Source organism: Sciurus carolinensis, chromosome 6 (assembly GCF_902686445.1).
Source record: "Sciurus carolinensis chromosome 6, mSciCar1.2, whole genome shotgun sequence".
In the NCBI taxonomy this organism is placed as follows: Eukaryota; Metazoa; Chordata; class Mammalia; order Rodentia; family Sciuridae; genus Sciurus; species Sciurus carolinensis.
Genome location: NC_062218.1, coordinates 7,635,023 through 7,660,502, shown reverse-complemented (window position 1 = coordinate 7,660,502; position 25,480 = coordinate 7,635,023). Strand labels below are relative to the sequence as shown.

General features: G+C 43.1%; 1 protein-coding gene across 1 annotated transcript in view; it reads left to right on the top strand.

The window, feature by feature from the left end:
- Nucleotides 1-25,480, top strand: part of Sema5a (semaphorin 5A) — a 443,089-nt gene that overhangs the window by 157,380 nt on the left and 260,229 nt on the right. Inside the window, 1 exon segment of the mRNA XM_047556570.1 lies at nucleotides 9,233-9,429. Within this exon segment, the coding sequence (XP_047412526.1) occupies nucleotides 9,306-9,429 (124 nt within the window). The 5' untranslated portion in view covers nucleotides 9,233-9,305.

Genomic DNA, 25,480 nt, shown 5'->3' with positions numbered 1-25,480 from the left:
TATAAAATAAGGTCACTGAAGCTGAACCATTATTGAAATGTATAAAATAGCTTAATGTTTGCTTTTTCCCATTTTGTACCATGAGGTCATTTTATATGGTCATAAAATTTCATCTCATCTGAGTTCAGATATGATGAAAATCTTCGGCAACCAAAGCCGACTCCATTTACCTGAAGGTGGCAACCAGCTGTTCTTTTCTACTTAAGGCTGATCAGTGTTTTCATTAGCACATTCCTAAAACTGTTTTAGTAATTCATTTATGATAGACTTCTTTTTGCTGAAACTTGGCAATTAAAGTACCTGGGTTAAAGTTATATGAAAGGAACCAATTTTTTAAAAAAATGTGCATAAAAGTTGAAAATGCAATATGCCTGATGATCATCCTGTTTCTCTTTATAGATTCAATATAATGAGAAATTTAATTTTACCATGTTTTCCCAAGAATAAAGCTGTGGGTTATTGTTGTTGAAAAATATTAGAAGACTCTGCTTGCTTGAACACTGTGCATTAACTTAGCTTTATTGTTTTATTGATTTTTCACATCATCCCGTTTCCTTCTCAGTACCAAGATCATCAGATGCCACTGCAGGGAAAGAGCGTGGACTCATCAACGCAGTCCTTCCTGCCCCGAGCACAGCAGGGGCTTTGATGCTACTGGATCATTTTTTCTTGCTTCTTTGAACACCCTAACTTGACCCTCAGAGGCCAGAGCTTCTGCTTCTTTCTCTCTTCAGAGGGAATTCCTCCTTCTTCAGAGACTTTGTTCCTACTTTAATTTTGTATGTAACACACGATCAATCTTCGCTTGCTTGACAGCTGTAAACTGTGGCTGGCAGCACTGAGACCCTTGTCCTTTGTCCTTGCTCTTCAGTCTTGGACTGCTGTACCCACGATGGCGTCCTTCAGTGTGGCTGGCTGCGTTACGGAGACGCCCTGAGACGGTGCTCCTTGGTGCTCCTTGCTGCCCTTGGGCTCGTCTCTCAGTGTGTACTCAGAGGCATGGGTGTTTTCCTGGAGCTGACTCAGGCCACTTCATCTTGTGGTTGTTGGAGTGTGGTTTCACAGGCTTCTGCATGTGACCAAGTTGCCCAATACCAAGAGCCAAGGGGCAGCAGGACCCAGGCTGACATGGCCTGCCGCTCCCCCTTGAGCTCACGTACGCCATTCGATCTAGGTCTTGCTTCTCAGCTACAGAGAGGGAAGGACTAGAAGATTCCGACCTCTCCTTTTACTTCCCAGGTTCTGGGAGGCATTGACTCATTTTGTTTCATCTGTACCGAGGGACTAAGCTACTTCGCAAGGGGGCTTGTGCAGTGGCAAGGGCAGGGTGATGAGGAATGCCAACCTGGATGTGGCTCTGTTGTTCTGATTCAGTGTGTGCCCGTTCGGCATGCTGAGCGCATGAACTTGACATTAGAACTGTGTGCTCGGCATAGTTGCTCCCATACAAGGAGAAGTTGAAACTTAGAAACATAAAAAGTTACGTACACTCATACATTGCTGGTGGAGTTGCAAATTGGTGCAGCCACTCTGGAAAGCAGTATGGAGAATCCTCAGAAAACTTGGAATGGATCCACCTTTTGACCCAGTTATCCCACTCCTTGAATTATACCCAAAGTACTTAAAATTAGCATCCTACAGTAACACAGCCACATCCATGTTTATAGCAGCTCAATTCACAATAGCTAGATTGTGGAACCAATCTAGGTGCCCTCCAGCGGATGAATGGATAAAGAAACTGTGGTATATATACACAATGGAATATTACTCAGCCATAAAGAAGGATAATATTATGGCATTTGCTTGTAAATGGATGGAATTGGAGAATATCATGCTAAATGAAATAAGCCAATCCCAAAAAACCAAAACCAAATATTTTCCCTGATAAGTAGATGATGATATATAATGGGGGTGGGATGGGGGTGAGAGAAGAATGGAGGAACTTTAGATTATGTAGAGGAAATGGGGGGTATGAAATACGATGGAATGAGACAGACATCATTACCCTATATACATGTGTGATTGCACAAATTGTATGAATCTACATCATCTGCAACCATAGAAATGAAATTATGTACCCCATGTGTGTACAATGAATCAAAATGTAGTCTATAAAAAATTTAAAAAATAAATGAAATACCTTAAAAAAATAAAAGACCTGGCCACTCTGATGAGGATGGGGTGATGTGACAGATGGAATTGTTACTTGGGGGTCCTGGAAGAAGCGGCCTTCTTGTGCTGCAGTGTGCAGCTAATACTAGTAGAAACGGAGGGCGTCCGAGTCGTGGGTGGCCTGGCTGGAGGGGCCATAGCATTAGCAGACATGTGAGTGAGTGTGCAAGGCTTCCTCGGAGGCCCCTGGCCAGGCTGGAGGCTGGAGGCTGGAGGGGCTGAAGGTAGTGCAGTCGGCAGGAGTTGGTTTTGGTGAAAAGACAGTGTTTTCTTTGGAAAGCATGGAAGGAACCCAAGGGCTTTGGAGTAGGGCAGGCTTTTCACTGGGCAGCTGCTGCTGATGGCACCACAGATCCCATATCTGATGGCACCAGGCGTGCAGGGAATGGATTGGCTGGGGGAAGGATTCTTCAGTAGTTCTGCTACCTTCAGTGTGAGCAGGGACCTAGTTTCTGGGACTGAGAGATGGAAAGATTGAAGGCAAATCAAATGTTTCCAAAGCTGTCCATCCCGTGGACAATTCCTGGCCCTTTGTGTTTCTCATGTGACAATAAACTATAACTTTTACAGTTAAGAGGCTCACCTGCAGTCATGGCCTCTCTCACTAAGGTTCTCGGAGCTGCTGCGGCTGGGGCAGGCATGGGGCGGGGTTCCTGGGGTTCTGGGGCAGTTCGCTCACCTGACTTCTTTGTCTGCTCAGCAGCGAGCCCCTGATGCCATCATGCAGATGCTGGACCGAGGGGGGCTTTGTGCCTCTCTGAACTGTGCCAGCAGATCCAGCCACATCTAATTCAGCATATGGCTCAGCCTTCCCTGAAAAGAAGTCCATTAAGCTTATGTTGGATCTGTTTTTATTAATAACTGGTTGGACACTGTTCCCTAAGAAAAGCTCCTTGTGTGAGCTTTCATTCTCTGGATTTCTTTTTTATCTGACAGCATTTTTATTTTCTAAAAGGAACAGTTATTTTCTGTCCCCAAAGCCTATTCAGTTGCAGTGTGGGTGTGGATGGGAAATGTTATTTATTGCACAAACATTGTATACAGAGTTCTGCTTATTTCGATCAAGCTTATAGAGCGATCCTCCCACATCATAGCAACTAAAAGGAAGCCTTCAGGGATTTAGATGTAGATGCTACAAAAGTGCTCAGATTTTGTAGTCCAAATTGGCCATATGTAACAAATCTTCATGCAAACAAAGTCATTTATAATAACTCACCTAATATATTCTTAATTTTCCAGAGATGGTAGGATGACACTAGAAAGACTTATTGAAATTTATCTTTTGCTAAATTTCTCAAGTGCAGCAAGTAGTTATAATTAACTAGACTTCCACTTTCACTGCAATTTTGCTGAAACGACTCAATATCAATTCAGTTGGGGTGATTCATGTAAGCATATTTGGAATAATCTTTGAAAGTGATGATAGCTTAATTTTTAAAGAGGCAGGGATGTTTTGATAGATATAAATCAGAGGTTCCCAACAAGGGGTAATTTGCAATGTCTGGAGACCTTTCTGGCTGGCCAGAAACAGAGGAGTGCTGTGGCATCTAAGGAGCGACAGCCGGGTGCCCCTGCAGGCACAGAGCAGCCCCAGAACCCGGGTTACCTTGCGGAGTCAACAGGGCTGAGGCTGAGCCTCCAGCTCCCTGGCGGAAGCATCGCGCACCCAGGTGGGAGCCCGGCTCCTGCAGTCAGGGCGGAGGCGCTGACCTCAGAGCTGAGCCTTGGCCAAGCACAGCTCTCCAGGGAGGTGGCCTTGCTGGGCCGGGCTCAGAAAAGCCCACGTCTCTACATGAGGGCTCCCTGCCACCTTACCATGATGACCGTTTATAGCACTTTTATTTTGGAAAAAATGTGACATGGTATAGTCTGAAAATTATAAACCTCTAAAAATTACCTGTTCTCGCTGGATGTGCATGTCGCCAAGTTTAACATGGTAAACGTGTAATTTCACCTCCTCACCGCCGACCCCTGTGTTCCGTTTTAGCTGCTCTTTCTTTCGACACAGCAGTTCTCTCTTCTCTGTCCCTTTCCGAATTCCAAGGAAGGAAAGTTTCAGGCATTTGGGTTGTTTTTTTCTCTCTCTTTCATTTTGGAGGCAAAGATGTAAGGGCTTGGCGGAGGGTGGGTCCCTTATTGTAGACAAAATGTGTTAGTCAGCGTTCTGTCACTGTGACCAAAATACCTGAAACAACAACTTGGAGGAGGAAAGATTCATTTTGGATTGCCGTGTTAGAGGTTCCAGGTCATGGCTCTCTGGTCCCATTATTCTGGGCCCGAGGCCAGGCAGAACATCATGGTGGAAGGGTGTGGCAGAGGAAAGCCGCTTCCTTGTGGCAGCTGGGAAGCAGAGGGGCTGGGTGAGATAGGGAGGATCCAGGGATAAGGAGAGGCCCCAAGGGCACCACCCTGGTGACCTACTTCCTGCAATCATGCCCCACCTACCTAAGTTCCCACCACCAGTGGTCCATTCAGGTATCAGTGGAACAGTCCTACAACGAGGTCAGAGCCCGCCTGATCCAGTCACTTCCCCAGAGCCCCCCCTATCGCTGCATTGAGAACAAACCCTTCCACACATAATCTTTTGGGGGACATTCCAGATCCAAATCATAGCACAAAGGAAGGTTGTAATTGCAAGAAGGTCTTTGTAGCTCAATCATAGTTCCTCTAGTTTGGGTCTTGAATGTTCCTCAAGGTCCATGTATTGAAGGCCTGGTCCCCAGCCCAGGGCACTATTGGGAGGAGGTGGACATTTAAGAGGTGGGGGTTGTAGGAGGAAGTTAGGTTGTTGGGGGTGTGCCTTTGAAGGAGACCCTAGGATTCTGGCCCCTTCCATCTCTTGGCTGTCTTGAGGTGAACCAACCTCTTTTGCCACATGTTCCATGATGTAACAGGTGCCTCAGGCCCAAAGCAATGGAGCCAAGTGACCATAGACTGAAGTCTTTGCACCATGAGTCAAAACCCAACTTTCCTTCTTTTCAGTTGCTTATCTCAGGTATTTTCTCACAGTAATGGAAATATGACTAATGTGGTTTTTGACAGGAGAGTATTTTCTCTTGGCTTGAACCTGGCACATTGAAAAATTATGGGAAAAAAAAAAAAGGATTTGCTTGTAGCCTGTTATTGATTCTAGCTCAGTCTTGGAGGTCAAGACGGGCAGCATTGCAATCCCTGTGTGTGGAATGCTGCTCCGTGGGAGCCCGTGTGTTGGTGGCATTGCTGTGGGTGCCAGGCGGGGTTGGGAGCAGTGGCATCACACTTCCACCGAGCTGGCACACAGCCAGTCTGCCATGGCCTCCTCTTCCTGTTTTATCATGGTCACTGCTCACTTGTTTTAACCTGGGATGGTGATAATACACCTGCTGCCTTTCAGCCGGGTTGCTCCAGGTACCCCAAACCTCCTTGTCTTCAGGAGAACTGAATTATATTTGGCACATATCTATTTTAAGATGCATCATTTAAAGAAATTTTTTTATCTTGGGTCTTAATTTGGGAGGATAAGGAAAGATGGGTGGCTTGCTGCCTTTACCTCTGGATTGGAGTCTCTTGAGCGGCTTTCGTTTTTGCAGACTATGACTCCCTCTCCAAGAGTGGCAATCCTTCTGTCTGATTTACAACCAAGAGAAAACCGTGCTGACGCACGCACTGGCCATTCAGTGCCTCCGCGTTCCTCTGCATCCCCTCTCAGTACCACTCGTTCCTGCTGAAGCCCACCTCAGTGCCTGGTTTTGTTCTGCAGTCCCTGGTTTGCACCTCTGCACAACCTGAGGACTTATAGTCAATGGGAGCTTCCCGAGTCCCTTACTTCCTCATGGCCCGCAGCCTGTTCTGGGTTTCTTAGCTCTGGCAATTTCTGTACTCTATTTAGTTTTTAATATCCACCCTATAATTTAGACATGCATAGAGAGCTGTGAATACAGTTGTCACTCAATAAATAATGATGAACTCGGGACTCTAAACCCAGCTGGACCTTAAGATCTTGTCATTTTGGTTGATGGTGGGTTAAGTCACATGAAATTCAGTAAAATTTTCTGACTTTTTATTATTTGTTTATTTATTTACATATTCACTCATCTGGTGCTGGGGATTGAACCCAGGATCTTGCACCTGCTAACCGTGAGCCCCACCCCTGAACTCCGTGCTCCGCCCCTCAGCTCTTCGATGCCTCTGCATCAATTCTTATTCTTCAGAGCACCTCAGTCCCACACGTTTTGAAAAACCCAGTCCTCATGCCGTTGCATTGGAAATTCAATTTAAAATGGGTTTTGGAGGGGACATTCAAACCACAACAATTTGTCTTCTCTATCCTAAAATTTTCCTTTTACCTTTTAGAGCTGATCTGATTTCACTGCATGTTCTCTCTCACTGAGAATTAAAGGGAGACACACATTCTCTACTCCGCATCCCTCTCCCGCTTCCTTCCTTGATTCCTTGTTGTGTGGCTTCTGGGTCTTGTCCTACCGAATCTGTTTCCTTCAAGCCGAACGCTGACATCCGTTGGCTGAAGCCAGTGATCTCTCTCTGCTCTTTGGGATGCTGGTGACCCGTCCTCTGTTTCAAACCTATTAGTTGTCTATTCCAACCTCACTTGACTTTCGTGTTGCCATTGTTCCCTGTTCTCCTGTCCCGTTCTCTGTGTGGCCACTTGTGTGATTGCTACCTCTTACACTCAGTGCTTTGTCCCTTTTCCCTTGTGCTTCTTCTCCGGTGAGTATCAACCAAATTTGTGATCAGCCATACCACGTGTGGTATGCTACCTCTGAATTCTTTCTCTGAGCACCCAACCTGGATTTTAGCACTTCACTGCATTTCCCTAGATATTCCTGCAGCATCTTAAACCCAACATGTGCAAGACTGAATGATAATATCCTCATCTGAACGAAATCCTTCTGTGTCATCATATTTATATGAATGGCAGTGCTGTCCTGAAAGTCTCTTACAGTATTTATTGTGAGTCCATATCTGCCTCTTTGCTGTATGTTTCTGAAATTTAGCAGATTAGAACCATGACCATTTGATTATATTTTGCATCTTTGGAGTCAGGGATTTGGCAGGGTTCACTCGGATAATTCTTAACCTTGCAATGCTTACTGAAGTCACGTGGTGAGCTTCAGTCGACTCATATATTGGGTGACTTGGCAGAGAGAACGGGGCTCAGTGGGACTTTCCGACCAGACCACCTGCTGTGGCCTCTAGGCATGGCGATCTCAGGGTCATGGACTTCTGACCTTGGGTCTTAGTCCTCCAAAGGATGTGTTTGAAGAGACAGGAAGCAGCAACTGCCAGCCTGAGCTTGGAAACTGCTACCCCATCCCTTCCATTGTGCTCAGTCACTGAGCAAAGCCATCCTAGAATGGACCAGTGTGAGGGAGGGAGCCTTGACTGCCTGTCCATGGGAGGGAAGTCAGAATGCTGGTCCATCTTTAATTTGCCCTTCTTGCCTTTACCACCTCGTCTGTCATTTGCTCTGGGCCTTAACTTTTTATTCACATTGACAACACCTGAAGTCACAGCTTCATCTATTTATTTTCTGAACAGTTGCAGTAGCTTCCAGTTAACCTCTCCACCTCTCACTCTTCCGGAAGCGGTCCCTAGGTGCTCTGTGGTGAGGATGATCTTGTCTGCATGGGTTCCAGCTCTCACACTGTGCCAACCTGTGGCAGAGAATGGAGGCCTCACAGCGAATGTAGTTCACTTCCAAATCTGACCCTGCTCTCGAAGCTCCTCCTGTGCTCCCCTTTGTACTCCCTTGTGGGAAGCCATTCTTATTTAGCAGAATTAGAAAAGGTCGAGCCATAGGATGCAGAGGCCTGGCTTCTAGGAACTGCCAGGAGGCAAGTGGCGCTGTGTGGGAGTGGTTCCCTTTCTCATTCTGGAAGTTTCCCTTAAGAAGATGGCTCCCCTAACCCACACTACCCTGTCCATCACAGACGAAGCTCCTCCCGGTTCTTGACCCCTTTACCTGTGTGTCTATAAATAGAGTTGAGCTACTCTGGGACGAATGTTGGAAAGAGGACAGAGCTGGTATGACCAGACCCGTCACACCCCCTCTCTTATAAAAAGAGTATTGTCCCTCACGTGTTTATTGAGTAGATAAGTTATTTTGGGTAATAGATAGAAAAACCACCAATATCCTCCTCTGGCAGTCAACCCTTTCCTCCTCCAGGTGGGATGTGCACCCCAACCCTCCCTGGTCTGGATGAGCCCTGAACAGCATTCGAGAGCCACTGCATACCCCTCTGCCCCTCTGATGTGCCTTTGATCCCCTTCCTTGGCATGGAATGGCCTTTTGGAAATCTCCATCTGTAGGAATCCTCTCCATCCTTCGTTATTACACTCAAATATGAGCTGCTTCATGGGCCCATCCTGGACCCCCTCTGGCTATTGATATTTTTATGTGTCTCTTACTTTGAAGCTTGTTAATCTTTTACATTAATAAGAGTTTTTAAATACTCCCAGCTCCCAGCATGATACCCTCATTTCACTCAGGAGTCGCTCAGTTGAGATTGTATTTGATTGACACTCCATCTCTGTCGGAAAACCTCATGGCAGATCACGTATAAAAGAAAACATGTATAGAATATGGATGATTTATGAGACTCGGGTAGCATAATCCTAATCAGGTTATTGGTAAAGGGTAATGGGTGTAGGCTTATTAAATAGAATGTTTAAATGTTAAAAAAAAAAAAAAAAAAAGGAACGGGCGGGAATTCCTAAGGCTTCCACACAGAGCTGTGTGTTTGCACAAGGGGGTGAAGACAGACTTCCAGGGTGAAACCAGTCAGTGTCACACTCTTCGGTTGGCAGTGCTTGGAAGTGACTGTGGTACTCAGTGGAGCTTAAAACTTGGGTTATCTCATGGAATTCGGGAGGGAGAAGTCTGTGTTCTCTCGCACACCCGATCTGGATCATCACCCAGGAAAGGACTGCCTGCGCTCTCTAGGGCCTCTTGTCTCCACAGATCACAAACTGAAAGTTAATAATGAGACTTTTCCAAAACACCCCCCCCCCCCAGAAAACCCGAACTCGCGGTCACTGGTCGTTCTCCTGTGTGTTCTAGGCCCCTTTCACACATGAGGGGAGCAGGAGCTTCGTAGAAGACGAGCACCCTGAGTCAGAGACCCCTGCCCACCATGAAGGGCGCCTGCGCCATCGCCTGGCTGTTCTCGAGCCTGGGGGTGTGGAGACTCGCGCGGCCAGAGGTGCCCGCCACGGCGCAGTGCCAGAGAGCTGAGCACCCCATCGTTTCCTACAAAGGTAAGGAGCAAGCCTGCCCGGCTGAGACCTGGCCAGTGAGCTGTGAATTCCATGTCACTGAGCAGGGACGAGTAGTGACCACAGCTCCATCACCCCGGGGGTCTTGACTTGGACAGTGTCTAAGATAAAGGCAACACTAAGCGTTCCTCCACGGCAAGAATTTCACATCCAGACGGATCTCTCCTGTCTGGGATCTGATCACTGCTCAGTACAGGATCACCATGGGTAGAAAACTCCTCTTACTTGAGGCTGCCTTTCTCCTGGGAGCCAAGGATGAACGTGTAACCCGTAGAATGTATAGTAAAACCAACTACAGCCAAAAGGTCTGTGTGTTTGCATTTCCCAGCAAAACCTTACCATTACCATGAAACTCACCCCTTTGCCTCTATCATTGTGGGAGAAAAACTGATTCCAAGCCTCAAGTTATCTCCATGGAAGTCCAGGGTGAATGAATTAATCTGTAAGGCCACTCATTTATTCTTAAACTCATTAGAATTTAGTTAGGGTCTTTTTATCCCAAACACTTGAAGCATTTAGGATGAAAAAATAAGTCTTTGCCCTGCACTTAGGACTCTTGTACTTACATTGTCAGCCTAAGTCAGATACTCTATTTTATTCATTCAGACTAGCTTTTTATTTTGTTACTTCTTAACCTCTATACTATAAATTTCAAACATATATGAAAGTAGGGAGAATGGTTGAAGGAACACTCAGCCCCACACTTATCAATCCGTGGCCCATTTTTTTTTTTCTTTCTTTTTTTCATTTAAACCACCCCCATACTCTATCCAGACTCATTCAATTATTTTGACACAAATTTAACAATTTATATAATTTTATCCATCACATTTCAATTTTTTGGTTTAATACCTTTAAAGATAAGGACTTCACAAAACCGTTTTTATTCCAAAAATGAAAAATCACCAAACAGAAGAAATTGAATAAAATCATCAAATATCTAGGGGTCTTGAGAGGTCCTTGAGAGCTCATGGAGACCTGATTTCTTTCTCTCTCTCCCACCTGTTTTTTGTTTTTTTTTTTTGAATAAAATCAGGATCACCATGAAGTCCATATATAGCAATTTATTGGTATATTTCTTGAGTTTTTTTTTTTTTTTTTTTTTTTTTTTTTTTGTTCCTCATACAAATTAATTTAAAGAAATTGAGTCCTTTGCCCTGTGGTTCATTCAGAGACAGGGTCTTGCTGAGTTGCTAGGGGCTTTCTTAATTACTGAGGCTGGCTTTGAACTCACGATCCTCCTAGCCTGAGCCTCCCCCAAGCAGCTGGGATTACAGGCCTGTGCCACCACACCTGGCCTTGATTTTTCTTCATCAGTTATTTGAATATCCTGAAGGCACATCTCAAGTAGAAAGGCAAAATAAAAGCTTCCTCCTCCGCCATTTTTTTTTTTAACTAGTAATGCAGTTTTCTAACCTTCAACAGTGCATGCATTGGTCATCCAAAAAGGCCAGGAAGATGTTTGTTTGCCTTCCCCCTCATTCTGATTACTAGAATCATTAGTACATGAATTTCTACATATTTGGTGCCCTTTAATCCCTTGCAGCTTTTCCTCTCATGGGTGGTGAAACTGTGGCCTTTCGGCCCAGTGGAGCCTCCTGAGATTGAATGCTGAGTTCTTCTGACACCACCCAAGTTATCTTTGAAGGCTTTTGTCCTCTCTGAGATCATTCACAGCATGCTCCTCCTCCTTTTCCCCATTTCCTTCCATAGCTCTGGAAGTCACTCATTTTTGACTGCTTGGAGCATGAACAGTGCTCACAGCTGGGCCTTTGTAGTGGACAGTGCTTAGGAAAAGCATTTTCAAAATTGCAATACACCATAAGCTCCTTCTGATACTTCCAGCTCATCTCTAGGACTCCAGGTCCTTTCTGAGCCTCTTCCGTTTCTGCCTTCTCCTCTTCTTTTCCTTCCTTCAGGGAATCCCAAGTGGGCAGGTGCCATGATTCTTCCTCTACCCTTTCCCACAGAACACACGCTCTCATTTCAGAGTAGCAGCTCAGTGCACCCTAGTTGTTTTTGATTATTGAAAAGCCTTTAAGATATTTTCTCTTCTTGGTCCTCAGGATAGTTCATTGGGGAATTCCATAGAGTTAATTATCACTGTAAAATCACTTCAAATAATTTTCTTCTGTGTAGCTATGCTACTAGTCCCAAATCAGTTAATTTCTTTTGTTTACTTTTGCTTTTGGTGTTTAAAGGTTCTTGAAGCTTACTATGAAATTACTATGTAGCGTTTCAAGGTGAAATTAAGGAAATGTGGGGTGTTTGGGGGCTCTTATCTTTGCTACCTGTTTTCTTCACTGTTTCCTCCTCCTTTACTTGCATCTTATGATTTCTACTTCCTTCCAAATATAAACAAAGCTGCGTATAGACAATTATGAATAAGCATCTTTTCAACTCTCTCAGATAAGAGGCAGCATCTCTTCCACTTGTTCCTGGGGAGCATGTTTGGATATAGTGATGCCCGGTGGAGAGCAGCCTCTGGTAGCACATAGACCTGACACCGTCCTTCTCTGTGACCTGCAGCTGTCCCCCATGCTGAGCCCTGGTCTTCCCTGCTGAGTGATGCCTAGGATGTGTTCTGCCATTTGTGGTGAATCGTGCCCCCACAAACATTTCTTCATATCGACGCCGGGTTACTGCGGGAAGAGGTTCCGGGCGTCCCTGGGTGGTTGTAAGTGCTTTGAGGAGATTGCCCTCTTCCCTCTCATGAAGCTCCAGCCATCTGTCCTGCATGTGAGGATCCACGTTGCTGCAACCTTTCTAGCAGAGTGTGAGGTCAGGGTTTGGGATTCGTGTCCCCTGTAATTCATAAATGGCATTGTTAGGGTTTAGATATGAGATGTCCCCATAAGCTCGTGTGTAAGATAATGCAAGAAAGCTTAGGGTGAAGGGATTGGGTAATAAGAGTCATGGCCTAGTCAGTGCAGTAGTCCTCTGGTAGGGATGAACTGGGCAGCAACTGTAGGCAGGCAGGGTGTGGCCGGAGGGGTGGGCCATTGGAGGTGTGCCCTGGGGAGGTGGAAAATTAGATACGAAGGGAGAGAAATGTTGTCTCAGCCAGGCAGGGACATGGGAGCAAGAAACAGCTTTTAATAAAGCATTTTTAAATCATCTTTAAGTGGCAATGGCAAAGAGCCAGATGAAGAAAGGTCCTGAAGAAAGAAGAGAGTCGGGGAGAGGATTGAACAGGCAGAGTCTCCCAGATGTGGGAGGAGAGAAGATGCTGGGAACAGGTGAGGGTTAGCTCATAGGAAGCAGACTCCACTCCCAGCGGAGAGGCCAGAGCACCCAGGATGCAGCAGAGAGTGGGGAGAGGGCAGGGAACCCCGAGACCTTCCGTTCTGACAGAGGAGTAGACAGCCTCGGGCCAAGAGTCCGCGAGTTCTAGGAAGGAAGTGCTTCTCTGAAGAAAGGAGAAGGATGTTGATAGAACACACACCAGAGGTTCCCTGTGGATGGTGGAAGCCCAGCCAGCCCTGGAAATGGCTCACGTTCCTGCTAAGTAGGTGCACTGTTTGCATGAGAGCTTGAGAGAACAGGCTGAGACACTGACAAGGAAGAAAAAGCAGAAGACCTGCATAGTGTTGGCTGTAGAGTCGTGGTTTCCACATGCATTGAAAATGCCATGATTTAGTGTTATGCCACGGAGGCATTCTGCTCGAGAGCCTATAATGGGAGGACTGGATGCTGAAGTGACCTCTTAATGCGGCTGAGCGTGCTTTGTCAACGTCTGGATTCCATGTACCTGGCCAGGCAGAAGATGCTGTCTGGATCTTTTTTCGCCAGCCTCTGTGAAATATTTGCCACCACAGGCTCATCCTGTCTAGCGGAGTTCATTGCTCAACACGCCTAACAGCTTGCTGTGTTTGCAAGGTTGTTCCCCTGACGGCGTGCTCTGGAATATTTATCCATGACTGTGCAGCCGCTGCTGAACACCCCCGCCCGTTACCTATGCCCCATTCACACTTATGTCCTTGTCATTTGCCTAAACGTCTGTTCCACTAAACAGGGAGAAAATAGTGACCCTTCAAACAGCATGCTTCCCAGCGTGCTTACCGAGTCTCATAACCGTCTCTGAAATTAGTTTTAAATGTTTAATGTCTACTTAAGGCGATAGTGCCATTTTCTGCTTTTGTTTGTTTATTGATTAAAGTTTACCCAGCATGCTGGCTATTTAGAGAGTGTGCTTCAGTAATGGGAATTGGTTTATGGGGAGCAATTTCATATTTTGAAAGACCACTGGCGGGTGAGTCATGCCATTCTCTGCCTCCCTTTGCTGTGAGCCTTAACATCATGACGGATGTGGAGGCCTTTCTTCAGTGTCTCTGCTGGCGCCATTACTGTTAATGCCCAAGGTGACTCCTGCCTGCTGAATCGGGCAGGACACTATCAATTTCCACCCCCGGGTCCCTGGGATCTTTGTTTTTGACTCCTTGGTGTGGTGCGTGTCTTTCTAAATCTGGGCTCACTGACTGGCCTGGGGGTTGTGTCAGACTTAATGGAAGAGTTGTGAGGACTCTTGGTAGAGGGTTAGGGCCCGGGGCCAGAGCATGGAGGACACCGAGGGAACTGAAGTGTCTGCTCCCGCCTGGGCCTCGCTGGGCGGAACTGGGCGTCCCACCTGGCCTTCTGCTGCCTTCCTCAAGGACCATGGGTTCAAGCAGCCGCCTTTATTCCCGCAGGTGATCTTAGGCGATCGGAAGGACTGTAAATTTCAGCTTTGCTGTGGTGCCACAGTGTGAATGAGTGTTTTTCATGGATCCTTTCTTTCTCTTTTGAGTCATGTCATTATGTTACATCACACATGTGTGTGTTAGAAAGGTTTTGTCGAATGTTGACAATAGAAAGTCGCACACGCTTTGTAGCTTGTTTGGGTGCTTCATCTTGTTCACTTGCTGGGGTCCCCGCCCCTCTTCCACGGTGAGAGCCGTTTTCCACCACTCAAACAGGTGGCCACCTACACATCTCCTGCCCTTTCTCCTGTCCCCTCTGCTCTTCCCTGGCTGTCTGCACAGGACCCTGGCCTACTGGGGGCTACTCCTCTGGGGGCTGGAGAAGATACAGTCTGGACGGCCTCAGTTACCCTCCAAGGCACAGCAAACTGTAATCTGTTAGGAAACAAGGGTGGGGCTGCTGGAAGGGCCCAGGGAGTCATTTCGTGGCAGTTCCTTGCATGTGTGTCCCATGGCTCCGTACTGTCCCTCTGTACCCCACTCTCCCTGGGTTGGGCTGGCCGGCTGGAGTCTGCTGTGCCATCAGTGCATGGAGTCATGACCGTGGTGGGTGTTCTCTACAACCTAGGGTCTAGCACCTGTGCTCTCCTCAGAGGTTGCGCTAGATACTATCTAGAATACCTACAAGATTTCAGAGACATGAGAGTTTTTGAATATATAAACCTTGGGTAAAATTGCTTCCAGTACTTCTCTGTGTTCATCTAGCCTCAGACCTGCCTTTGTGACCTTTAGAAATCATACGTACGTGGGATTGAATGATGATGCCCTACTTTCTTTAAAGAAGAATTAGGAACATTTGTTTTAATTAAAAATAGATTGCATTACATTAATTTTAATATTTAGTTTTGGTATTTTCATATGAACCTGATTAAACTATAATGAGATATTGCTAACTGTTGAGATTGTCTTCAATGAAACACTTTTCTCCGTAGAAACTGAAATTCACAGAAACTGGTGTATTCTCTCTTCTTTCACTGTGGCAGCTGAGTTATTCCTCCTGAGGGTTTACCTGGGGAGGAAAGAGTTGTGACAATTCTTTTTAAAAATCCTTTGTTCCATAGATAATCTATTTTTTATTACCATGCAATGACTGGATGTTTTACTTGACAGAAGGTCAAAATCACAAAGGTAAAATACACAAACCTATATGCAAATGAAGCACCAAGTATACCCCTATTTTTTACATTAAAAGCTGCACTTAGGCATGTGTTTCTGATTTTAGAGTGTAGTGCTAGTTTTCTACCTGGGGAAATGGTACATTAAAATATACGACTTTGTAACCCTAGAATACAGATGCATAATGATTACTCCTGAATGCCTACAGAGACTGGGAGACAAGGAAACATAAAAGCAGGGTACTGTATTCATTGAGTAAGTATTGGCTCCAATACCGTGATTGTACTTTTACGTTGTTATTGATCGCTGGCAAGCACCTAGCGAGTCTCTTGCACACTTTTATAAACAATGATTAGGATCTGACAGAAATGGTTTATTGAGTTTTGAAAACCACTCATTTTCATGTTACTTTTGCATCCTAGTCCCACTAATGAAATAATTGATAAGATTGAACAGTCATATATTCAGATAAAATTTTAATTGTTTTTGGTTGATTTTTCTCGATAGGGAAGTATGTTTTATTACTCTGAATCTTGAAATGGATTGCTTTCTATATGAATTAGTTCAATGTGACCACATTAAAACTGGAATTAGACTTACTAAATTATTGTCAGGATTCTGATTTAAAACAGTGATTTCATTTGGCCTGGGTACATTATTGTATTTTATTTATCTTTAAGCATAGTATAATCTTTCTAAGCATTAAAATGGGCCATTCATCTGTTTGACATACTGAAGATAGATAAAATCTCATCGCCCTTGTTTTAAGTATGAAGAAAAAGCTGGAGATTAAGTGTGGGTGCATAAATCTTAGATTTTAATTGGGTAGTGTTTTCCTGTCTCTTCTGCCTCCTCATATCAGAGCCAGGTAAGCAACCAGGATTCCACTGAAGAACAGACTTTACGCCAACTCTTGCAGAGAGCATTGCAGAAATTCCTGTTACCAGGAGGACCAAGAAAAGACTAGAATGAGGGTTCTAAATTTTATTCATTGTGTTTTCTAATTTAATCAACACTTAACATGTTTGTTTTCCTGTCTTTTTTGGCTGTTGGGAAAGGAGGGCCAGAAGGTACACTTTGGCTTTAGGAGGAATTATTCTTTAATTTCTCTCTTTTCCAGTTCCCCCATGAGACTCAGGGACAAGTCTAATCAGCAGCTTTGCAGGAGGCAGGAAGCTTAACTAGTCTTATTCATAACCCAGAGCATTGCTGGACTCAGTGTCCCCACAGTGACACTGTGTACTAACGCAGGGAATGAATGGGGCTTTTCAATCCCAGATGGGAGGAAGTCCTGGTTATGCCGTTTGACCATTGCCACCTTGAAAATACCCCTGGGCAGCATGTTAGGTAGCTGACAAACCTCATTAACTAAAATCAATGAAATGAGACCCTGACGCCAGGAATACTGAGCGGAGCACTCCAGGTAGCTCCCAGACGGAGATTAACGATTGCCATTCTCATTTGTATTTTTGATTTTGTTCCACTCGATTCTCTGGCTTCAGCACACAGAGCATTTTAGCTCCTGCTTCTTCGAAGATAAAAGCAGAGGTCCAGTTTGTTAATAATTCGATCAATATTTATTGAGTGCATATAATGTGCTGGAAATTGTTTTAGTCACTAGGTTACCCCAGTAAGCAAAGCAGTTATAAATCCTGGCCCACAATGAGTTTATGTTCTGTTAGGGAGACAGATGATAAAGTAATGTTAGGGAGTGGGTTCCACGCTGGTGAGGGCTTAGGCGAGATTCAAGGCAGGGAAGGGATCAGGGCAGGAGGGACTTGCAGTTGTCACTAGGGAACCAGGTGTGCCAACATTCACCTTTGCCTCTAAGCCTGGTACCTGCTCTCATTTTTAAAAAATGGACATGTAACACTTGTGCATACATATGGGGTACCAGTGATGGGTTCAGTACACGAACACGATGTTGGGGTCCAGATCAGGGTGATGAGCATCGCCTGCCTTAGACATTTGCCATTTCTTTGTGCTGGAAACCTTTGACCTCCTCTCTTCTTGTTTTCTATAAAACACATGGTAAACTGTCGTGCCCTCTGTCTTCTCTCTGGATGGCTGGTCAGGGGGTCGGTTGCGTTGCTCAGGGTGCTAGACTACTGGGTTCTTGCTTTGATGCATGAAGCGGGGTCCAACGGGAGCCAAGGAGGCTGGGAGCATAGATGGGGTCACCCCTGCGATACCAGCAGCATGGGGACCCAGACTCCGACAGCTCAGGAGCAGGCTGTGCTGTTTTCGAGTTTGCACCTAAGCTACAGCAGCTGGGAAAGACCCTCTCAGCAGGGGCCTCTGGGGGTCCGGCCCAGGGTGCCAGCAGGACCCTGCCTCTGGGGGTCATACATTTTTCCTTTTGGCTCTACCAGGCCCCTTCCTCAGTCTTCTGCCTTTTCAGTTCTTATAACAGCTTTATGGCCATTTCCTGTGTTAGATTTCTCAATTCGAGCTACCTTGTGTAATTTCTGCTTTCCTACCAGGTCATGACTCATAAAGACCACTGAGTCCAGGCTTCATGAAGGTGAGGGGCCCAGGCCACGATGGCGGGGAAACAGCGTTGCTGGCTGAGGAAAGGCCCTGAGGTGGGAGCATATTTGCAGGTTTGAGTAACAGTAAGGAGGCTGGGGCAAGTGAATGAAGTGAGCCCCAGGGGAGAGTAGCAGAGATGAGATCAGAGGGGCAACATCGGCCAGGTCTGGAGAACCATTAAGGACTTGGGTTTTATTTTTGGTGAGATTGAAAACGACTGGAAGATTTTGAGTAGAGGAATGATGTGTGATCTGATGTGATTTAAAGGACCCCTTTGGCTCCTGAGCTTAGGACAGACTGCCTTGGAGGTGAGTGGCTGGGCCTCAGGGCAGGCGGTCCCTGGACTGATACGTAAGCCTGGCTGCAAAAGCTGCTGGCCTGGGGCAGGATGTGGGCAGCGTGAGGAGCAGGGCCATGTTGTAGACAGCTTGGTTTGGGGGCCATGTCAAGGGTTTCCTTTCGGCTACGTGTGTGCTTTGGGAGAAGGAGATGGTAAGACTTTGCACTAGGCTTCTTGCTTGTGCAATGGAAGAGAGGAGGTGTGATCTATTGCGGTGAGGAAGACCCTAGGGGAGGCACTTGAGTCTGGGGCTCTGCGAGCTCAGGCTTGGACACAGGAGTGTTGGATGGCATATTCAAGCTGGCAGTGCTGGGCAGCAGGCTTAGCTGGCAGTATTAGGACTAGATGTCATTTAGTTATTAGGCTGAATGAGAACCTCGGGAAAGAGTGTCGTCGATAGAGAGAAGAGGCACAGTGAGTTGCCCTGGGCCAGATCAAGACAGAGTTTGGAGAGACGAGAGAGAAAACAGTATGGAGAAGGGATCATCAGAGATGTCCTTGAAGTCAAATGAAGAAAGTGTCCCTTTTTCCAGTGTAAAGACTAGAGAATTGACTCTGAACACCAGAAAATCAGAGGCCAATATTAACTTACCAGCAGAAGAAAGCCAGCATCCCTGAACCTGGGCCAGGATCCGCCCAAAAAGTGGAACCACCTGGCAAATGAAAGTGTCAGATCACCTTGGCTCAGGCCACTGATTTGAATCTGAATATCTCTTGAATAGCAGCCAAAGAGTTGCCCTAGTGATCTTTAAGAAACAGTGTTGTACTGAGCGTCATTATCTTAAAGGAGAAGTCCAGAAGTAGGTCTGGCCTCTTAACTGAGGTCAGGTTTGACTGACTGTTGAGGGTGGGAGGAACAATATGGTTAGGAGGAGAACAATATAAGCATGATTCATTCAAACTTCACACTCATTTGAATTCTTTTATTTCTTAATTCCAAAGGGTCAGTCCTACTTTAAAAAAAAATCCTCAAAATACAAACGTGCAAATCAAAAATCGTCAATTCCTTAGTGGGGAAACAAAACCTTAGACCATAAGTCCATAGTCTAAAGCGTAAATCCAAACCCAAATTAATTAGCTTTGAGAATACAAATGCAAACCCAAGCAGAGTAAATAAATATGTGAATTCTTTTTTAATGATATTTTTTAACTATAATATTTAATATTACTTGGAAATTGTAGACAGATTGTCAGAGAACTTCCATGTTATTTGTCTCTTGTTTGTCCAAGATCTGATAAACAGATGATTACCTTGGAAAATGATGTAGAGAACTTTAGCATCTGATTGTGATGGCCAAGGGACTTGATTACCTTCTTGCTTTAAATACCAAGAAAAATAGATACAGTATTAGAAGCTAAAATCTTCAGGCAGTGGATACCGGGCAGAGTGGGATTGTGATCACTTAAGAGAAGGAGAAAATGAGACGCCCCCGTGATTGCCTCAGCTTGCTGGAAGGGGTTTGCAAGATAGCGTAATGATGGGGAATCAAAGTAGGGTAGGATCTTGCTGGTGTGAGCTCTGAGCACTTGAGAATCAGACAGAAAATCAGAAACGGAATGGTGCGTGAAGATGATATTGGAGGCTAAGCAATGTAATTCTCAATAACCCATGGCTAGGAAAAAAGTCTCAAAGGAAAAAATTGAAAATAATTTCTTCTGAATGGTAATAAAAACATCATTTACCCAAACGTATGATATGAAGATAAATCAAAACTTAAGGAAAATGATAGCATTTGCTTAGGAATGGAGAAAGGTCTATTATCAATGACTTAGGGTCTCTTTTAGGAAGTAGGAAAAAAAAAAAGGCAAATTCTATCCATAGTCAACTGGATGGAGGGAAAAACAAAGATAAGAGCATAAATCAGTTAACTGGAAAGATTGTAATGAAAAATCTGTAAAATTAAACCTAGTTCTTTGATAAGATCAATGAAATCAATGAACCTCTAGCAATAGTGATTAGGAAAAATAGATGAGACAAAATTTATCAATGTTAGGAAGAAATACCTCAGAGACAGCACTACAGGCCCAAAAGGATAGCCATAGAATACAAGGAATAGACAACTCCATGCAAACTTGGGAACTTAGATGAAATGGACAAATTCTTTTAAAGATTCAGTCTACCCAAAGTTCTTAAGAAACTGGCAATCCCAGGCATGATGGTCTGTACTTGTTGACTGAGGTACTTGGGAAGTGGAGGCAGGTGGATCCCTTAAACCTAGGGCTTTGAGGCCAACCTGAACAGTTTCAATACATACATACATACATACATACATACATACGTAAAAAGAAAAGAGTCAAAAAGAAAGGCATACTGACTCATTTTATGTTATTAAAGTGATTTAATTCATTGTTAAACATTTTCTAACAAGGAAACTTCAAACCCAGGTAACTTCAGTTGTGAATTTTACCAGCTACTTAAGGGGAAAAAAAAATGATTCCAATTCTATCCAAACTTTCATGGAGCAGAAAATGACAAAATGCTTTCCAACTAAGCTAAGGAGCAGATTCACACTGGTATGAAAGCCAGACACAACATTCCAAGATGCAACACTGAAACCCAGATCTCTCTTGAACATATGCACACAATCCTTAATATCATTTAAACAGTTAGACCCAGCAATTTGTAAAAACAGGATAATGCGTTGTGTCTGAGTGGGTTTTATCCCATAAAGGCAAGGTTAGATGGTATTTCAAATATTTAACATTTGAGAATCAATCAATGTAAACCAATGCTATGTTTGACTAAATTAAAATAAATTACCTCCACAGCTAAAATTTTGACAAAATTCACCACATGTTCATAGTAAAAACTAGAAGAAGAAAATATTAACTCAATAGGACAATAGGCATCTGTAAAAATGCCTAAATGTAACATAGTACACAGTAGTAAAGAGCTAAATGGTATTTTCACGGTTAGTTACCATTATATTTGCCATTGAAAAAGGTAGTATTCAGCAAATAAGGTAATATAAAATAAATATGCAGACAAATATGTAACTGGCATATATATTGAAAGGAAAATTCAAGTTACTTTTTGTTAAAATTATATATATATAGAATATCCAAATTAACATTTTAAACATCCTATTGAACTAGTAAGTGAGATTCTGATAATTTTAGCATATATAGTGAACTTTTATGTTCTGCATTATTAACTAATAATTGTAAGTTTAAAATATCATGTACAATAGCATCAAAAATAAAGATACACTTAATAAAATAAGGGCAGTAGTTATACACTGAAAATTACATGACACTACTAAGAAAATTTAAAAGATCTAAATGAATGAAAAGACATTCACAAATTAGAAGATCCAGTGATTAAAAGCAGCAATACATAATCTATACATTGTAACCATTTTGTATGCATTCTGATCCATAGGTTCTTGCAGATCAACTCAAGATATTGTCATGCTTTTATTGTTGAAATGGAAAAGCTGATTCTAGAATTCACATGGAAATGCAAAGGATTTAGAATAACTGAAATAATTTTGAGAAGAAAAGTTATGTTGGAAGATTTATTCTGTTGAACTCAATGTGATAAATTTCACAAGGCAAATTTTGAAGATAGTAAGCAGAGAAAGAAATAGTTCTGTACATATAGTATCAGTTTTCAATGAAGGGACCATGATAATTAAATGAGGAAATAAATGGTAGTTTTTAGCAAATAGTATTGGAAAAATTGCACCTTTGTTTACAAATAGCCAACCACAAATTTCACTGCACACAAGATCAAAAACTGACTTATATGAACATAGATTTAATAAACTAAAATTATAAAGCCTCTAGGAGAGAACATGAGAAAAGTGTCCAAAATTTTGGGTTACTTAGGATTAAAAAAGAAACACACAAAAGAAATTGGATAAATGGGACTGCATCAAATTATAAGATTTTGCTATTCAAATACAATTAATAAAACACAAGAAAACCAAAGAAAATGTGTAAAAATATTTGCAAATATATATCTACTAATGGTCCTTTGTCCAGAATAAATAAAAATAAAACGTGATGTGACAAAATGTCATCTAATTAAAATATAACGGATGAGAGATTTAGATGGGCAATTTGGCAAATATTAATATCAAAGCCTGGTGAAAGACTTTCACAAATCCAGAAAAGTGATTAAAATTAGAACACTGATAATACCAAGTGTTGACAAGGATGTGGTGCAATTGTACTTTTGTTAATTATAGGAGAAGGTGGTGTCCCTTTGGAAATCAAGCTGCTGCTTCTTCAAAAGTTACAAACATATTGGGGTTCCAGCAAATCCTTTTGTAGGCACTTACCTGAGATTAGTTAAATGTCAAACAATGTTTATACAGAGATTTGTACCCAAAAGTTCAGGGAAGACTTATTTAAATAGTGTGAAACAACCCAATATTTATCAGAAAATGGAAAAATTAATTATGTAAAAAGGACTAGTAGTAGACTCTAAAAAGAAAGCAAACTACTTATAAAGAAAACAAAAATTTTAGGTGAATGTCAAGAGCATTAGAGAAAGTAAAAGATTTCAGATATAAAGGACTGCCTAATACTGTATTATCCCATCATGTGAAATTATATGGAAGACAAGAAAGACTAGAGAGAAAGCATGCCCATCTGTGGTTGTGTGGGTACGGGATGAGGAAAGGAATTGACTGCAAAATACATGTGAAAACATTTGAGTTGAGATCCTTTTCCTTCTATCATGAGGTAGTAGGGGCAGGGTTTACATACTTAAAAGTCATTAAATTTTATATTTAAATATGCAAATATATGCAAATATCATTCTACCTCAATAGATGGTTAAAAAATAGTGTAATTCTGATGGTGAAGCATAGCCAAGTCAAGCATTTTGAATCCAGTAATCAAATTGCATCAGAAATAGTCTGAGTTCATCAAAACACAATGCCATATTTCCTTGGCACTAAGACCAGGCACTGTGTGTGTACTTTATAATGAGAAAGATAATTATGAACAATGTATTATGTAACATTTAGTAGAATGTATGTGTGTAGATGTGTTATGAATGTATTAGTAAAGCTACTTGAAATTCAAGATACTCAAACAATAACTCTCCACAGAAACGGTTTCATAACCAGTGTTTATTTACAAAGCTATTTTAAGGGCTGAGCACTCTACAGTTTATGTTAACTAGATGTAACAGAGGTAATTTATACAGACAGCCTGTTTCCTAGATGCTGTCCCCACTCAAGGGTAGTGTTTAGAGGAAAATATTTCTGACTCTTACGTTTTAAGGTGTTACCACATCTGAGAATTGCTGATTTGTAGATTACTTTTGAATTTAAGTGATAATAATACTTCTTGGAATTAGTAGCTTTTAAAACCAAGGAGAAAAAATGAGGGAGAGAGAGATTTAGCCATAGTACCTTAAGTGGTGATGCCTGCAGTTCCTTTGCTTTTTGAGGTTGAATTTCCTGTGGTGGTTCTTCTCATGTTCCTGTTGCTTAACTAGGAATGGGGCAGTGAGAGAACACTTGGTATAAAGCAGTGATTCCCAGTGGGACTTTCTGTGAAGCTGGAGGTCCTCACATTCCATGTCAACAAATATGGTGGCCACTCACCACATGCAGTTCTTGAGGACTGACACATGGCTGCTGAAGTAATGGTTCTTTAATTTTATTTAATTTTAGTTAGTTGAATTAAAATACAGTAGTCGCTTGCCGACTGCCGTGTTGCATAATGCAGATATGGACCTTTGTGCACCAGCACTATTAATAAGAGCAGTTGATGTAGACTGTTTTTCCTTGTACGACTGGGCAGAGGGTTTTGTGTCCTGGTGTCCTCTCTGAGTCAGTGTTTTGGAAAGCGTCATGATTCATGTTTAAAGAATACTGGGCCAGCAATAAGAAAACTGTAATTGTTATCCTGCTATTAACTGCTTCTCTGATGTAATGGAAATCTCTTGTTGTCTTTTCTTTTGGTCTCAATTCTTTAGGTGACAAATGAGTATAATGGGCTATTGCATCAAAAGTCTATCTATCACACTGATAATTCTATTACCTTTTAAATTAACAAAGTGAAGTAGTTCAAGAGTCATTGGGATATTCTTTGTCTCTTCAAGAGAACTCATCTCTTGATCCTGAAACACTAGCACAGTAAAATTCTGTATTGCAAAAATAAAAGAGAATTTGAGTGTTGTGGTTTGAATGAGCTGTCCCCCGAAAGCTCACATGTGAGACAATGCAAGAAGGTTCAGAGGAGAAATGACTGGGTTGTGAGAGTCTTAACCCAATCAGTGAATTAATCCCATGATAGGGATTAACTGAGTGGTGGGGTGTGGCTAGAGGAGGTGGGAATTGGGAGTGCAGCTTTGGGGTATATATTTGTATGTGGCAAGTGGAGACGTCTCTTTTTGCTTTCTGATCAGCATGTGAGCCATTTCCCTCTCCCCCTGATGTTCAGCCTCACCTGGAGCCCTGAGGAATGGTACTGGTTTTCTAAGGACTGAGACCTCTAATACCATGAATCCTTAAATAAACTTTTCCTCCTTTAAAATTGTTCTGGTCAGGTCCTATAGTCACAGCAGCAAGAAAACTGACTAAAACATTGATATTTCTGTTAATAATGTTGACATTGGCCTCATTGTTCTCATAAATACTTAGTAGGAAAATTAATGGCTTTTCTTAGAATGATGCTTTGATCTTTCATTTATATACATTTCCACAATTAATTGACATGTAGAGATTAGGGTCATATTCCATTTTAGACTTAGCTCTTCTTTTTGCTACCTGCAGTTGAATGATTCAGAGATAAAATCCTAACAGATGGTTTGAAGTTATCAATGAAGTGAAGTGTGGAAATCCTTGCTCTGGAAGTTGGTTGGCTACCAGGCTACTGTATCAATGAGACATCTTTTGGTTGTAACGGATAACTGATCCGGAGTAGTTTCAACCATAAAGGTATCTGTTATTCCCTCACTCCATAGGAAGACTTGGGCTGCCCCGCTTTGGATCAGAAACTGGATGGGGTCATGGAGGACCCAGCCTCTGTTATTTTTCTGTCACCCCATGGAGCTGTCTCTTGCTTCTGGTTGTTACTTCATGTTTGCATGGTTCTAGGCAGTGCTGAAAGTCAGGCAGCAGTGGGAGTTTGGGCAAGGGCTTCCTGACTCATCTATTTCATATCAAAAATCAACAACAAAAGCCAAAGCTCTCATAGAAAATGTGTAGGATCATTTACTTGTAGGTGGCCGGTGCCAAGACATGGGGCTACCTTGCTGTGCAGGTGGAGAGGAAGGGTCTGCGAAGAGGGGAGGGGAGAAAGCCTTTTTAAACTCTTGAGTCCAACAAGTCTGGGACTAGGG